Source organism: Oryzias latipes, chromosome 16, assembly GCF_002234675.1.
Source record: "Oryzias latipes chromosome 16, ASM223467v1".
NCBI classification, from domain to species: Eukaryota; Metazoa; Chordata; class Actinopteri; order Beloniformes; family Adrianichthyidae; genus Oryzias; species Oryzias latipes.
This window is the reverse complement of record NC_019874.2, coordinates 13,831,128-13,849,311: the sequence shown is the minus strand read 5'-3', so window position 1 is coordinate 13,849,311 and position 18,184 is coordinate 13,831,128. Positions and strand designations below refer to the sequence as shown.

The window sequence follows — 18,184 nt, the reverse complement described above, 5'->3', positions numbered from 1 at the left end:
AGACAGTTGCCCTACAGTGTGGAATGTATTATACAGTGTGCAGTTTTTACACTCCTATTTATCTGATAGCAATCAATGTTTTAAGCAATCTTTTCAAGAAATAATGAAGAGTAGCTTGTTCGTAAACACAGCCACCCAAAATAGTAGAAAAGATAGCTAATTTCCAATATCAGCAAATGCTGATTGTGCCAAGTACATAAATTCTCTTTCTCTTGAATACAGAAACAGAAACGTTGATTCTCAGTTGGTCCCTGCTTTCATTAGATGCAGTTTCTCCAGATCTCATCAATTTTACAACTAGCGCAGTCTTGACTATGCCTACCTCACACTAAAAATTAATCAACTTTTCCTATTTTTCCTGCATCAATATTATTACCACTCTGCTGCTTTATGGTCTGTGTTTGTCCACAGGTTTCTGTATTGCCAAAGAAGCAGAAAAACTCCCAGCTTTACTAGCGACAAGTAAAGTGAACTGTAACTGAATAAAAACTAGCCGTGCAACAATTAATCGACTTACTTGATTAATCAATTTATATTCCAACTAGATTAAGGCGTCTGAGGGTAGTTGTTAATCAAATTTACCTATACCATTATAGCAGTGTTTTTCAACCTTTTTTGAGCCACGGCACACTTTAACCTTGACAAAAATCCCGCGGCACACCAGCATCCAAAAATTAAAAAAAAATAAAATAAATAAAAGGGAAAAGCTCATATTGATCTACAGCCCCTCTGCAATCTCACATGCATTTTTTTGATAATCATTGTGGCAGAAAAAGCTGGAAGCTGCAGTTGTTTTTTCTAAAAGATGTAATAAAAGTTAAGTTAAAATATTCAAAAACTGTTTGATGTGTGTTCGTTCTTGTCTTAAGACGTTAAGAGGAGAGACTCATTGTGCGCTGAGACGCTGTCAATTTAACCCAATGCATCATGGGAGATGTAGTACAAAAATCCGCCGACCGCAGACAGACAGGCGTCTCTGAGCTTCATTGTTTTGTTCACTTGTTCCACGGTCTGACTCTGGGTTTTGTGGGAAGCTACACCGCTAAAGACGAGCTTTAGCTGGTATTTTTGTTGGAACTGAGATACTTTATGAGCAGAATCAGAACAAGGAAGTGAAGACTTTAACCACTTCTGATTGGTCAGACTGATGACATGTGATTAAGAATCCAAGAATGATTGGTGGAGACAGTTAAAGGGGCGGGACTTTTCCTAAAACAGAGCTTAAGCTGTGGCTAAATTGTGGTACCGTCATTCGTTCAAAATGTATTTAATAGAATCAAATAAACACAATGAAAAAAGTATTTTACGATCTTTCATATTCCTAACTATTCAGTGTTTTATCAGGGCCAGTTTGGATGAACACAGAGCTGATTTCCTGGAGATGGTAAACGTTTTTAGATCAGTTAATGAGGACAATTTCCCACGGCACACCTGACCATCTCCCACGGCACACTAGTGTGCCGCGGCACACTGGTTGAAAAACACTGCATTATAGAATTGTTTCAAAATAAAATAACTCGATTATATCCAGATTGGAAAACAACATTTGGAATGAGACATGGTAGGTTTATTTTACAATGACCAAGTGCATCACAACACAAGTGGTGGCAGCAAAAAAGATCACGCCGTCATTGAAGTCCACTGTGTGGAAACATGTTATCAAATCAGATTGTTCAAAATGAACCAATGTCAACTATGAATCATATCAACAACCACAAATTATGATATGAATCCAATCATTGTTAAAATGAATCGTTACACCCCTAACAAAAACCCAATTTGCGCAAAAACGAACAAAGTCTAGACTACCATCTTTCCCAACACAAATTCACACAATGAACAAATTGCAGCAGAACTGACATGTTTTGTTGGCTCTTTCTAAAATAATGTCCCTCAGCTTGTATTTTGCATGCACTTCACGCCAATTAGCTACCATATTGCTTTGACCAAAAGCTTCTGAATGAGCTTTCGTCAATGAGAATCAATCTTGACACCATCAGTAGTACACACGTTTTTCTCTGATTTTCGGTCCTGGGCCATCAGTTTTCATGTTCCCAAGTGACAAACTGATCAAACCTCCAGGAAACACTACAAGCTCTGGAAACTGGTTTTCTTTAGGAAGAATTTACCGACGATCTGCCGTTTTTTATTGGGGGTTCAAAAGTAAATGGGGAAAACTTAAAGTAGGCTAACCCTTTACTAAAATCAATTATTCATTTACTTTGAGAGTGTGGAATTGTGTAGTACAAGGGCAACAAGCAGGCGATAATTAAATCATATAAATTAACACACCCTTTATGCAGGTGCATGCCTTTAATGTGGATCACGTCACACACTGTTAACATGCAAGAACGCCACCACTATAAATTCTCATTAGGTGTTTAAATAAATATGTGCTAGGCTTTTGCGTGGCATTTGAGTGTTGCTGTGTTTATTTGTTAATAAAAAAGACTTGGCGTTTTAAGGAAACTAATGGGTAAAATGAAGCGCCAATTATTGCCCATCACCGTTGTCATCACTCCTTTGTGCTGATTGGACAAGTGAAGGTTCTGTTATTTCACTGACTTCCTGACCTTTACTTTCTATGTTTAGGAACACAGCAACTCAAATTCTCTGGTCTGAGTGAAACTCTGTTAGAAATATTTTTCCTGGCTTACTGTTTCAGCCTAACTGCTGTGTGTTAACAGCTACAGATGATCATGAGACTTTCATTGTACGCTGTACTATTATGTTTGTATTTCTTTTTCTAAAAGGTCCTAGAATAAAAGAATACTATTTTGTTGCATTCATACCAGCAAATTTAAAGCTAATTCCACAAAACTGCAAAACTACTACTACTACTGACAAAGCTGATTATTTGATCATCAATTTTGAGTTTCTTTTAACTTATTTAGATCATGGTTCTAATCCTACTTGGGTAGCATTATTTTGAAGTAGCTTTACTCTTCGTTACATTTTTGGGCTAGTTAAGTCATCTGCGATGGTAATGGCACATACCGTGAGGGTGAAATTACATACTTTTTTTGTTTTTGAAACTATGTTCTATAACCTACATACTAGGCACTGTCCTTTTTAGTTTAGTTGCAGATAAAGTAACATGGTTACAGTGGAAATAAACTAGCTCACTTTGCAGTCTTCGTGTTTCATTCCAGTCACATTACAAACTTGTCCGTGCAAACAGCAATTATGCACACTGACAGAACACACAGAACAATAGCAGGTATTTGTTTTACTGCTGGAGACAAAGCAATATTGTGTGCATGTGCATGTGTTTCTTTATATATACATACCCTTATGTCTCTCAGCAGATAACAGTTGAGTATGAGCAATAAAATGACTTTTACCTTAAAGAAAGACTTCAGTCTCTTCAGGTGTTCCTGAGCAATAGTTGATGTTTGTGTTAAAGTGTAAAGTGTATTGAAAAGAGTCAACCCAAAGAACCTTTAGTTTAGTTTTGTTTTCTTGTGTCTGCAAAGCCACAGTAGCCTGATTTTTAAGATACATATGTGAGCAATCATTTTATCTCAACATATACACAGACCAGATCAAGCAGCTCACATCTGAAGAATTAGTGGCTGACGAGTAGAGTGTAAATAAACGTCTAAATAAGAAAGTGCTTTATTAGGATTTCGGCTTTAATGAGAACAGATGAGAGTGGAGTGAAGGCACATGTTAACTGCTAACAGTGGTTAAAATGAGGTAAACCGACTGCAGGTGTTTAACATCTAGTTACCATGTTGGAAATATTTCATAGTGAAAGATAAAAATGAAATGTGGCATGTTAAATGCTTGTGAAAAGACAATGTCATGGTGTCCAATCCTTACTGAAACAATGTAGAAATCCATCAAAAATAACACTTGGAAAAAGGCAGGACTGCATTCTTGCTTAGACAGAAATTGGGTGAAGTGTTCTGTCTTTTGTGTGGGCTGGAGCGTTTGAAGTAAAAGGAAAAAAAGCGACTAGGATTACAAGAAAGGTAACACATTTAAAAAGAAACTCCAGCAGTGTATTTGATTAGGGAATTTAAATCTTGAGTGTCAAACACCTGTCGCACTAAGGCTCAAAACAGACTTCTCTCATTTGATAAGTTTCATCAGTTCTTTTGACACTAATTTCAGCAGTCGAGTGACTCTGCTGTCCTGAAGATATTTAAAATTCACACGACAGACTCAACACATTGAGTATCTAAAGACCCTATTAGAGCAGCACCATTCACTGTTCTTCTTTCAGAGCAGTATCATTATTCCATTGAAACATTTTGGCCTTGCAAGAGCTCCCTTGTTATCTTGAAAATGTCGAAATGGTCTTTTTAGTTGCAAATTGGCAATGCAGAGCTGGTGAATCTGCCAACAAATATAGCACATTGATTCACTGAAAAATATTCTTTGGCGAGACACAGAATCTCAGGTTGCTTATGCTTTTAACAGTTAGTGTGCAAGTGTGTGCGTTCTTGCGTGGTGCTTATTTTTATTTTCTTTTTCTGACTTTTAACACACTTGGATAAAATTGTTGGAACTTGTGTGATACTAAAAGAAAAACTCTCAATAGTCTCTAAAGCAACCTGAAGGTGAGAAAGAAGTAAACTTTACTGAAACCCAACAAAAGACAAAATACAAAGACTGGTATTGTTTTATATTTGTGATTTTACAGTCAATAATTCATTATGGTTTTAGGTTGGTTTCAGAATGATATCCTATGAAAAATCATTGCTGAAAAATCTGACCATAGGGTTAATCTTAGGTGTGTCCTTTTGTCTATAAACATGAAATACATAACTAAACTCGGATAACGGTCACTTTTCTGTTCCAAAGAAAATTTAGGACAAGCATGTGAAAGGATTTAAAGCCTCTCCTGGAAGTTTGAATTTGATTTTACTACAGCTGCATGTGTTGTTTCAAAGTTTAGGGACTTCAAGACTGTAGCCACCCTCACTGGATGTGAATGTACGACAAAAACTGATGACAGATTTGAGGGATAGATCATTTGAATGGTAACCAAATAGCACAGAATAACTTTCAAAAAAATTAAAAGTCCCAAGGTTAAGGTGCCACATCACACCATCCATCACATTTTAAACCAAAATGGACTTCATGGAGCCAACCAAGGACACCACAGCTCTTTCAATAGGTCTTTTAGATCGATGAGACATTTGAGGTTTTTTCACTCTTCTCAGATACAAAAATAAAGCATACCAAGAAAAGGGTCCATCCCTGCTGTGAAACATGGAAGAGTTTAGGTAATGTTCTGGGAATGCTTTGCCACATCTCTCACAGGGAATCTGAATCTGTGCAAAGTACAATGAAAACCTCAAGACGATAAAGACAGTATGGGGCAAAAATAGAGCTGCAAGTTATGGGTCCTCCAACAGAGTAATGGCCCAGTGCAAAAATGGCTAAAAACATCCAAGAATGAGTGAGAACTGAACATTGCCCTTCTAAGAGCCCTGATCTAAATCTTTTTGAACATCTTCAGAAGGAGGTGGAACATGGCATCTAGAAAAGACCTCATTCAAACTACAGCAGTTGCAGACAGGAACAATTGCCTCAAAAGGTTGTCCAACGTAAAAAAAACTGAAGTTGTTTTCTGTAGTTAAAGCAAGTATTTTTTTTTTTTGGCGAACAACTAAAAAGCAATGTCATTGATCGATTTCATTATATTCTTTTTAATAACTAATGCTTTTGTCATTTGAGTATCCAAGCAATATTTTAGATATTTTCTTTCGTCAATAGACAGGCACCAACATGTGTGTTCTCATTTGTACTTTACAGACTTGTACTTCTGTAAAATCCTTCGTCATCAGAGCAGAAGAGCCTTTTATTGATATGACAGATCTATAGACTTGAAGCTGTCTAACAAACGGGGAAGGTCATCTGGATTATTGATCCCTTTGGTCAGTCCCCAACTGTCACTTGTCAAAGCTCTGGCCCACACGTTGCCCCTCATTATAATAAAAATGATGTGCATGATAATAAGATGCCAACCTGAGACAAGGTTCCTACATGCTTTAGCACAGTTGTTTCTTAGCGTCACATAACTGTGTAATCAGTAAGGATTAAAACAAAAGTTTTCAAGAAATACTTAACCTTCTTGTTGTTTTGTACTTTTGTTGACCAAACAAAAACTTTTTGAATGACATGAAAACATACTTTTTCTTTGCAGCAATCACTTGGAGAAGAGCCTTCAGCTGCTCATGGACAGAGTGGATGACATGAGCCAGGAAATTGTCAAATACAACACCTACAGTCGCAACCTGAGTAAGCAGCAGCAGCAGAAGCATCAGGTAAATCTTGCATGCACACTCATAGGCACACGGGCTTTCAGGAACCAAAGTGCCCACACCTCCTACACGATGAGCCAGAGCAGAAACCACATCAGCTTATCAGCATGTGTGTTCACTCCTTACACACAAACACACATGCATGGGCATTCACAAGCAAACACAGCTACAGCCACTCTCTCAGCAGGAAAAAAAACAGCAGCTATATTTCTGGAAGAGATGGACATGACCGGTTGTGGCTATAATCACAGCAGGCAAGCGGCAGAGGAAGTAGGTAACACAAACACAATCACGTACACACTCTGAGCTTGAACATTTAAGCACATGCATCTCAGTAGCAACAACCACCTCAGTAGCATCAACCACTGTCACCATAAAATGTTAAATACATATTTGTCGTTACGCTAAAGCCTTAAAAGTCATGGGGATAGAAGCTCTCTTGAGAATCACCATTTTTAAAATGGACTACAGCCAAACTACACTTAAATAAATAAATAAAAATGCACCTAAAACTCTTTTTGTCTTGTTTTGGTAAATTGTCATCCAGCGCGTCTTCACTCACTTTCATACCGGTGACATTTGGATGTCATTGAGGAAAGCAGCAGGACACAAGTGAGATGCTGCAAGTTAGTTGCTTATGCTGTTCAGAGTTGGTAGCTTAATTAATGCGAAGCACCAGGACAACCAGTAGGAAAGTTTAGTCCTTCTTGACGATTAAAACGTTTTCGAATAAAAGCACAAGAAAATTCAAATTTTGGAAAGTACACAAGTGAAAGCCATTGATTACCAAGTTACCAAGACTCAAGTCATTTGCTGGTACACAACGTGCTAAATTTCCAATCTAACTGTGAACGTTCAGCCTGCAAAGAGAATGTGTTAGTTCTATTAAAGCAATAATGTCCAGACAATTTTTTTCATGTTTTATGAGAAAATGCACCACTTTGAACTTATAAAATTTTTTAAAAATGGTTGTTGAAGCCTAAGACTTTAAGGTTAAAGAACACCCTACACTCTAGGCTGTGCTCTCTATAAAAGATTGACTTTTATGTTCAGTTTACAGTTCAAAACCCCCCATGGAATAAATAAAAAAAATTCTAAAGTTGCTTCAGCAACTTTTTTCACAGTTACTGTCATAGTTTCTTGTTGAATAAACATTGTAGAGAGTAGCTGATGCCTTAGATTTCAACGGTAAAAAATGGATTTAAAATGGTTGAATGTCTGATTATAGTGTAAAAATCAGATTAAATAAGCTTTGCTTTACGTTTTTCCTAATAATCAAAGCCAGATATATAAGGTTTGCACATTCATAGCTTTTATTTAGGTTAAGGATGTAAGATATGCAGATAGTTCACTAGTTTATCTTCTGGCAACAAGAGACGCTCACTTACTAACCAGTCAGTCCACCATGGGCATCTCTGAACTGTGAGTTCCTGCAGAAAACATACTTGCAAAGAGGGAATATCTGAGCTCCACACTGAGGAACTGCAGCTGGGATTTGAACCAAAAATCCTCTGGCTGGAAGGCAACAGCTATAACTCCACATCTCATGTCAACACGCTGCAGGTTTAAAATAATTCCAGACCTTGCAACCCTGATACTACAAGTGGGTGGGATATCAGTCATAGTTTGGTCCATAAAGGTTAATTTCAATCCCTGTTGGACCTTTCTGTTAAAAATATCTGAAAGTCGCACTCAAAATGATTCCAGTCCTGAAAGAAAGGGGGGGAAAAAGCGGACTGGCTAAAGGTGAAACCTCAGGCTAACAGGGACAGCTTTTCAGAGTTGAAAATCCTCTGCAGTGAAATTGCTGCAGGATTTAACAATAGAAACTACATTAACTCAAAAATGAGAACTTCTCGGAAACGAGTAAATCCCCGAAACCAAAACCACCAGTGTGAGCGAGAAAAGACACAGGTGACTGATATTAAACCTATATTGAACCTATAATATCTATCATTTAAGTGACTTTTTTTTTTACTGCAGTAAGGTTACTGATGTATTTCTACCCCAAATTAGCTAAATGTACCAATTTTTTAACCGATGCAGTTTATTTTTCAGCTAAGAAACATACTTCATACTTAAAGTGAAGAAAAACAGGTTGAGACATAGAAATACTTTAGGACACATGCACAAAAACCAGATGCACAAGAGCTCAAGTCTTGAGTTATATTTCTTTGCTAACAAGAAATGCAGCTGCATCACAGCTAAATGCAGGCAAAACAGTCATGGATTCACAGGTTCATTTCAAGTGCAACTATTCAAAGACGCACACCAGCGACATGCTTAGAAACACCAAAAATACCAGAAGAAAACATTTCCACACACACGAAGAGAGCTTCTTACAGAATCTACACCCTTAGCTGGAAGCGTCAGGAAACACCAGGAAGAAATGGAGACACAAACAGCACAAGGTGTCTGATGTCCAAACACACACCTACGTTTCAATAGTTGCATCATTTGCTAAAAATTGGCCAAAGAGAGGAAATATCTGAAGTATTCTTGGTGCTCAGACTGAGTCATCATCATCATTTCATCTAAAAGTGGACAAAGGCAGAGCCAGGCTCATATGCAGCAAACAGGGGAAAAAAGCACCATACATCAGCATACGCAGCACTCCATATGCAAGGGGAAAAAAACGAAAATACACACCTACATATGTATCATCCCCAGGCCATGCACCCACATTTTCAGACCATTATGATCCATCATCCTCTCTGTGCTGAGCTTCTCATCATCACAGCCTCCAAGCCTTACCCCCAACACACACACACGTACACACACACACGGTATACAGAACCCCTTTAATGGCGTCAGCTTTTTTCATGTTTCACACAATTCTCCATCATGAACAAATTGTGCACACTGAGAAAAAGAAAGTGAGCCTCTATTAAACCTTTCAGACATCTACAGTGCGTGCCCCTGGTAATCTTGTGCTATTGACCCTGCTGCTTCCAGGACAAATGGAACCTTATTAATCATCATAGAAAGTTGCAAAAAGCTATTGAGGATCCCATTTTTCTTTTAGAGAGCTCTGGAATTTAGCAAATTTCCAGACACAATCCCCAGTCAAGAGAGATTACGTTACATATACGTGGAGTCTTAGTCATCAGTGTGGGACATACATATTTAAAAAAAAATATACAAAGTTATTACTGTACTAGCATATTTATTGGGATTAACAAAGTCCACTACAGCTTGCCCAAGGTCCTTTTGTGTCTTTTTTAAATTTATATTATACTCATTATGTATACAGTTTTTTGGCAAAACTTAAATCGATTGTCTTTTTTTCTGTGTTGAAATGAGGAAAAACAAATGACTAAATCTGTGTTGAACAAGATACTTCCTCCTCATAAGATATTCATGGATGGCATTAATTCATAATATCTTTTGCTGGGGAATTGGTAAACAAACTTGAAACCATTCCTTATTATAATTTGATGTTGCACAGGTCTTTGCATTTAGATATATTCAGAAATGTTTTTGCTAAAAGAAAAAAAAATGTTGCTTTTGTTTAGAAAGGAGGGAAAGCATCCTCAGTAAAAACTCACATGTTGTCTGGGTTGGTGTGACAAAAGGAAGGTCAGAGAATGAGTGGAGGGCACATTAATGGTTTGATGAAAAGGCTGTTGAAGGCGCAGTGTGAAAACAGAAAAGCACGGAAATTGATTTTTTTTCCTCCTTCTTCTTTTTTTAAAAGAAAGAACTGAGCCAGAGGGGTCCAATGGATAATTAGAACTAATCTGAGATGAAGATGGTTTCAGTAAAACGCCAGTGCAACAAGCGACATGATACTATCAATTACCATGCAGATAGTAAAAATGTTCCCATGAGAACCAACGAATTGTAAATAAAAGGGAATAACAAAGCTTGAAAATCTGTGCATAAAGAACACATTATATGCACAGTTCCACAGTAAGTTCACAAAAAAAGGGAATTACATGTACTGTCAGCTGTATCTAATCTATTAGATAATGTCCATCCTTTCATGAGAGTAGGTCCAGCTGCTTTCATCTTTAGATGCATGCTCCTATTAGCTTATAATGATCCTTGTCCAGTTCGGGTGACTATTTGTGTCTGATCCATGACGATCCTTAAACTTTTATGTAATGACAAAAAACATACCAAGTTCCAGTGTTCAATATAGAAGGTTACAGTGAGATAGTTTTGCACGATCTTTGTCCCACCTAAAAAGATGAGAGAGGTCTGAAATGTTCAACTTAGGCTGCCTGTCTTGATGCCCAAATCGGATTTTCTGACTATAAACGATTTTTTTGCCGACCTGCTTACATCATCTTTTAAAAGTGACCCATATCCGATTTTTGCATTCACACTATACAATGCTGAAACTTTCAAACGTAGACGTTCTGAGGAGCATTTCCGCCTTCCGCTGACCTCCTTCTGACTTTTGTATGACTGCGATTGTCATGGAGGCAAGGCAGCTACGGAAGGAGGCGTTGCCTTGGTCGCTCCTGAGGGGATGCACGGGAGAGGAAAAAGAAGGGCTATTCGGCCGGCTTTTGTGCTCCCGCTGAGTTTTGAACGAGGAAGTGTTTGCAGATGATGTGCTGTACAGTTTGATCCAAGCAAAGAAACAAACAGCTTCTAGCCTGTTCCAGAGCCGGTGTCCCAGAAATAACAAAGCCTGAGGCTGAAAGGTAACACGGAGGTGTTACCTTTCAGGAGGCAATGACGTACGACTCACATTTACTGGGGAATATCCGATTTGTCTGCTTACATGGCACACGCAAATGCATGTTTCCGATTAATTTCCACATATGAATGAGGCCTGTATCCGATCTGAGAAAATTGGAGTCCATGCCCTTTTTTTTCTGCTTACACGTTCACCGGTCATATCCGATCTGTGCCACATGAGAGGAAAAAAATCGGACTTGGGTCACTTGAACCATGCAGCATAAATGCGGCCATAGACACACAAATCTGCTGTGAGAGATGGAATGTAAAAAAAAGACTCAAGGAAAACACATTGTTTATTTGTGTAATAGGACGGAAAGAAAGTGTTTTCCTCAAACAAACACAAAATACTTCTGTCCATCACAGATCTGTTTCTTCTTCTTTAAGATCTTCTGTTTTCCACTTGTTACCTGCATTAATGTCACCGGTTCGAACTGGTTATCTGAATAAAAGGCGTCTGTCCACACCCTTAAACAACTTCTCCACCATGACCAAGACCAAAGAGCTGTCAAAAGACACCAGCGACACAATTGTTCACCTAAACAAGACTTGAATGAACCAATCCACATTAACTAAGCAGCTTGATGAGAAGAGACCAACTTTTTGGAGCAATACCGTAATTAGAAAATGACAGAAATGCAAAGTCACTGACAATCTACCTCTAACTGGAGCTCCATGCAAGATCTCACCTGGTGGGGTACAAATGATCTTAAGATCGGTGAGCAAACAGTCCAGAACTTCAGGGGGAAACTGGCCAATGACCTAAAGAGAGTTGGGACCACAGTAACAAACACCTGATGTCATTAAAATGCTGCAGTGCTCCAAAGATCTCTCTGCTTAAACCAGTATCTACTCAGGTTTTCCAGAAACCATCTGGAGCATCTAGAGGAGGATTTGGAGAATGTCATGTGATCAGTTGATGCCAAAATCGATCTCCTTGGTATAAACGTCACTCACCCAGATTGGAGGGGAAAGAATGTTGAGTTAGAAGATCAAAGAGTCCCTCCACTGTGAAGCATGGGGGTGGAAACATCATGCTTTGGGGCTGTCTTTCTGCAAGGGGAAGGGACGACTGATCTTTATTAAGGAAAGGATGAATATACCCATGTATTTTGAGATTTCGGGCTAAAGCTCAACAACGATCCAAAATATTGCCCAGGCAACAAAGGAGTGGCCACGTAAAAAGCATTTCAAGGCTCCTGAGTGACCCAACTAGTCTCTGAACTTTAATCCATTAGAGGATCTGAGGGAGTTGAAAGTCTGTGTTTGGTTATCAACATTTTTTTGTGAAGATCTGCATGGAAGAATTGACCAAAACAGCAAATCTGGTGAAGACCTACAGGAAACGTGTGACGTGGACAACCAGGGTTGCATTAGAGTATTGAAGTGAACATTTTTTATTTACCAAATAATTATTTTTCTGCACCGTAATACAAATAAGTTTTTTTATAAATCAAACAATGTGATTGCCTGGGTTATTTCTATATTACATTCTGTCTCTCTTTGCAAAAGTGTGTCTATGATGAACACTAAAGACCTCTTTCATCTTGTTAAACGGGGCAACCTGCTAAGAAAGTTTTTTGTTGAAATATGATCTTTTATGGAGACCTTAGTCTCAAATATAAATCATAAACTGCATGTGAAGTTTAACGGTAGGGTTTAGAGTTTGTGGTTGGAAAAAGTTTGAATGCAGTTTGAATGAGATGAAGCACTTTAAATGGGAAGGTAGGGTGAAATGGAGGAACACTGCCTCTGCTCTGCTGACTTAGATACTTTGGCTAGGAATGCACCTTCACTTAACTTTGACTTTAACTTCCAAAGTGTAACTTTTTTATTTCTTTGTACATTTTATGCCAATAATTTTGGATGTCGAGTGAGAAACAAGCTCAGAGGTTTCACACATTATCATTCTGGTTTTGTGCAGACATGCTGTGACTGTACATGACAGAAAAAAAACACATTAAACACCTTTATTTTCTCTTCTTCTTGTTGGTGTCTTATACTGATGCACAATGCGGGGTTTGAATGAGTGCTCTGAACTTGCTCCCACACCAGCTCCTTATGTGCCGCATCCTTGCTTGAACCAGAATATGTCAGCCTCTCCTCCATCTTGCCAAATTAACAAGGATCTCCAGAGACATGGCACCTCCCTGATTTACCGACTCTCAGCCCACCACACATCCTTCCCGCTCACACTCAGAACTCCTCTCCCAGTCTACCCCATATCTGCTTTCATCTCTACATCTCACTTCTTTACTTTGTGTTCTCTGCATTTCTCTTAACTACAAGCTCTCTGCTTTGCATTTTCCTGCTCCTGCCTTCCTTGCCTCCAACTTTATTCAACTTCTTTTTTATTACGCCCACTGTCTCGTGTCATTGTTAGTCTTTTTATTACAATCTTATTCTGTCTGGTCTACTCATCCTCCACTCTCCGTGTTATTTGTCTGGGCCTGTTCTCTCCTGTCCCGTATTTACTCCACTAATGCCAACCTTTTCCGGGTTGTTCCCTGCAGTACCTCCAGAGGCGGCAGCAGGAGAACGCCCAGCGACAGAGCCGAGGAGAGGCCCCGCTGCCTGAGGAGGACATGAGCAAATTGTTCAAGCCCCCTCAGCCGCCTCCACGCATGGACTCGCTGCTTATTGCAGGTACGCGCACACAATGTCTGCACACTTCCAGCTTCTGTCATCAACCCCCGAAACACCCCCTCCCCCCTTCTCCCCTCCCCAAATCCCATCAGCCGCCTCTGCTTCCCTCACTGGAGCTCAGGTTCTGTTTTGCAATTATCTCTGCCATTATCTTGAAATTACATTAATTTAAAGTTTATTGACTCAATCTCCAACTCCACCGCCCCTTTGCCTGCCGTTTCCCGCTGTTCGTCTCCACCTTCTGCAACGTTCCGATCTTGCTGTTTACTCCGCTTCCCGCTAATTCAGTGTTTTGCTGCTGCTGTTTTTTTTCTCCTTCCACCTCCGCTTGTTTCAATGTGTACAGCTGCACATATATGGATGTGTATGTATATATATACTCATGTTTCTGTGTGTGTCTTTGTGTGGCGATTCTCCAACAGGGCAAATTAATAACTACTGCCAGAATGTGAAGGAATTCACCTCGCAGAACCTCGGGAAGCTTTTCATGGCAGAAGCCCTCCAAGGCCAGAACTAGAGGGGAGGCAGACAACTGAGCAGATGGGAAGAGGATGACTGAGATGCACAAACGCTGAGGCCTCAACTGCAAAATCACTCTTTGTTTGTGACATTTTTTATTTTGTTTTTTTTGGGTTTGATTCTGCTAAAATTCAACTTCAATAAGAATAAATTTGACATCCATTGATTCCAATAAAAGTTTAGCATCTCTGCTTGTTCTCCGCCTCTTTGTGAGTTCTTCTGTGGAACGCTGGTGCACAGTCAGGGGGGGTGACTTCTTTCTGCCACACAATATTTTTGTTGATTATTAATCTGGGTAAATTAGAGCTTGCTTTAATATGATTTAATTGTAGAGTGACATAATTTCTACAATAATTGCTGCATGCTTTTTCTTTCACGGTTTAAATTTCAAGTAGTTGGAGTCAATTAGCGCTTACAGATTTAGAATATCCTGTTCTGGTTCACAAGGGAAGCGTGTGAGAGAAGGATCCTAACGTGGTAGTTTAAAATCATAACCGTTTCCTAATTTTGTTTTTCTTTTCTTTCTTTTAAAGTACAACGACATAAACAATTATCTGAAACACCAGGCTGCAATCAAAGCGCATTTGTTACCACTCATCAAACATTTAATCAGAAATAACATGCAAGATGATGGAAAACCATATTTTCAGTAACACATCTAATGATAGCTTTACAATGATGATCGTTGCTAATGAAAATGAATCTAAAACATGTTTGAAATGCCATTCACCAATAAAATGTGTTGAAATTATTATACATACCAATATGAATGAGAGATTAAATGTAAAACATAAAGACTGAAGATTTTCTGCAATAGAGTTTACTGCTTTAAAGTAAAAAATTGTCAACTTCTCAATGTTTGTTTATTTTAACATTTCAATATTAATCCTTGTGCTATCCTAGGCTCTTTAACGTTGGGAGTTGGGTCATCTAGACCCCACTAGACAGTACGCTGAACCTTTTTTCTTCAATGATTTGTGATCTTCACTGGTGTCCATGGATTACATGAAATCTTTCCATCTTTATCCACCTTTGTCATGGTAGGGAGAACATGTCAATGTAAGGGTGGGGTCATCTAAGATAGCACCAGGGTTAACTGAAGCCCTGGCTCCCCAAATGCTAATGACTGAATAGTAAATAAAGTGAAAACTGCTTTAAGCGTTTGATCCCTGTACTAAATAAAGAATATTGAGGTTAGGAGCTTTGCGACAATAATTCGACAGGTCAGCTAAGTACAAAACTGGCTCAATAATCGAGATGTTTCACCTCTGTTTCTGTGTGCTTGTTGTTGACCAGGGAGAACAGCAACACCCTGTCAGAGCTATTGAATTTCATTGATTTGAACAGGCCTCTGCCTCCTCTGGGCCACCAACCTGCTTCAAAAAGTGCTACGTCTACCTAAATGTTAAATTCATGACAGGACTGTAAATCAGGCGACGCTGTTGGATTGAAATAAATTTCTGGAATGAGTTCCAACAAAACAACGTTATTGATCTTCGAAAAGGACATTCTGGTTGTCCTATGCCCTTTAGACCTGAGAAAGTGTCGCTTCAGACAAACTTTTGTTCATCCTGGACTTTTCTTGTATGGATGTTGCATCCAGCTCATGTTTATCAGTACGCTGTCAGTCAATTGTCTTTCTTCACACAAGTTGCACTTTTTAAAAGTGAATGTGAGCTGTTTATATATTAAAACTTAATATACAGACTTTTTTGTTTGGCAGGAGTGTTTGCTTAATCCAGCAACACAAAGATTGACACCTCTTCTTCCCTTAATAAAGGATCCAGCTGTGTGTTGTTCAATAATGAGTCCAGTGGAAGCAGATCACTTCATGTTCTTGTTTATTTTTTATTTTTTTTGTGAGAATTAAAAACTTAAACTGTTATTTAATTCAGGAGAGAACATAACCTGTAATTGCAAGTCAACCAACATGACGGAGGCTTATAAGAGAAGCGACACATGAGCCGGAAATCATTCCTCATATTTCTCTGACGTGCTGGCTTCATAAAAAATATTAATTTGCAAAAGAGTGATCAGTTGACGTCCATTAATTAAAGGTATCTGAGGCTTTGATAGGCTCACCGTTACCTTTTTTTTTTTTTTTTTTTTGGCGTAGCTTTTCTTTCCATTTGTGTCTAAACTAGGTGAGTGAGATCTTGATGGCCGCTGCCTTTGTTTGAGGTGTATAAGCCTGGAATTTCCACTAAAGCTTGAATGCACAGTGTGAGGCCTCAGAGGCTGGATTCACCCCTGCTGGGCAACGGTGGCGAAGCTTCAGATGATATTTAAAGTGACACTGTTTTGATTGGAGCAGAAAGCACTTTGGAGTGGATTGTGTAGTCAAGGGCTCGGGGGCAAATGGGGTGGAGGTGGAGTGGGGTCAAACTGATGGTGTGCTAGCAGTCACTCCAAATGAGCAGAAATCATGACATTCCAGCAAATATGTTACTGTTTGAACAAAGAGCAATGATAAAGGTAAAATTAAGCTTATTGTTTTAAGATTGGCTTTTACATTTCAAATGCATTTTTTCTATTGTTTGTCTCAATTTGTTAAAACCATTGTGGGGTATTGATGTAGTTAAAAAGATAAAGTTATCGCAGCACATTCAAACGTTTCCAGTTCTTTTTTAGTTTTGAAATTCACTTAAAAGGTTTTTGGCAAGATCAGAAAAAGCATTTTTAGACAGAAGTCATAATTTAAGTGTCTTGGAGAAGAGCCGCTAAAGTTTTTGCCTTTTTTTTATTTTATTTCCCTGTCAAGTGTCTGACATTTGGATCTCTAGACTTCAAAGAGTCCCATAGAAAAATCAAGATCTTTTGGAAGTAGATATCTGGCTGGAGGTAAACTTGCAGTGATCTGAACCTTCCAGCTTAATGTTAAGATTTGAACAAAAACCAATTATAAAAGTGGAGCAACCTAGAGAGAAGTATGATGACAAGGTTTTTCAACATTGTGGCTGCAGATATTTTACTGATACTCGTAGATTCTAGAGGATGAATAGATTTGCATTGTAATCCCATCAAGATTCCTATGTCAGACATTAAGAAGACATTTATGCACATTTAAAAACCAAGCATAGAATAAATAAAGCTGCATGTTACATTGTTTACATAAAAGTTGCTGAATCAGTGACAACAGAAAACTTGAATATTTGTCAACCTCCTGATTTAGCAGATTGACAAAGCCATGGAGCAAGTTCTGTTCATGAGGCTGTTGAGGCTGAGGCTTATGAAACCTTCACTGTTGTATTTCTGTTTGTAAAAATTAAACTGCATTCACCGCTACCTGGTATACTTTTTTTTTTCCTGAAAATAAATACTTTTATGGCCAATAACGAATTTGTTGAGTGTATAAATATATATTACACTTGAGAATTCTCTGTGAAATCCATAACTGCCAATGTAATACAAATTTGACTTATTCTGATAAATGTGAAGACAACCATCCAGGGCAGTCCACAACCCCTGTTTCTCCCTTGACCTATCATGGTCTGAGTACGCCGAGGATTGGCTTATTGGTTCTTCCATGAAGATAAGTTCTAATCTGATGGAAGTCAGATGTAAAAGGAGGGAGGAAACATGTTAGTACAGTCGTGGTGTTCTTGAATGTGGGCATCTAGACCATGTTTACTTGATTAACATTACAACCATAAGGTTAGCTTCTCCTCCACATCAAAAGGAGCCAGTTGAGGTGGCTCGGGCATCTAGTCCGGATGCCTCCTGGACGCCTCACTGGAAAGGTGTTCCGGGCATGTCCCACTGGGCGGAGGCCCCGGGGAAGACCCAGGACACGCTGGAGAGACTACGTCTACGTAATCAATAATTGCGACTACGTCTCTCGGCTGGGCATATCTGCTTAGACTGCTGCCCCCGCGACCCGGTCCCGGATAAGTGGAGGAAGATGGATGGATGGATGGGTTAGCTTAGGGTCTCTGCTCTGTACCTGACCGAGTACCTCGTCTCTGCTCCTGCTCCTACACCTGGCTGTGGTTCCTGTCTCTGGCTCGACTCGCGCCTTTGACTGTCCCCACAACCACGGCTGGATGAAG

General features: G+C 39.0%; 1 protein-coding gene across 1 annotated transcript in view; it reads left to right on the top strand.

Moving 5' to 3' along the window:
* Positions 1 to 14,332, top strand: part of eif3h (eukaryotic translation initiation factor 3 subunit H) — a 56,667-nt gene extending 42,335 nt beyond the window's left edge. Inside the window, exons 6-8 of the mRNA XM_004077766.4 lie at positions 6,161 to 6,281; positions 13,484 to 13,616; positions 14,039 to 14,332. Of these exons, the coding sequence (XP_004077814.4) occupies positions 6,161 to 6,281; positions 13,484 to 13,616; positions 14,039 to 14,133 (349 nt within the window). The 3' untranslated portion in view covers positions 14,134 to 14,332. The remainder of the gene's footprint in view (positions 1 to 6,160; positions 6,282 to 13,483; positions 13,617 to 14,038) is intronic.
* Positions 14,333 to 18,184: the final 3,852 nt, after the last annotated feature.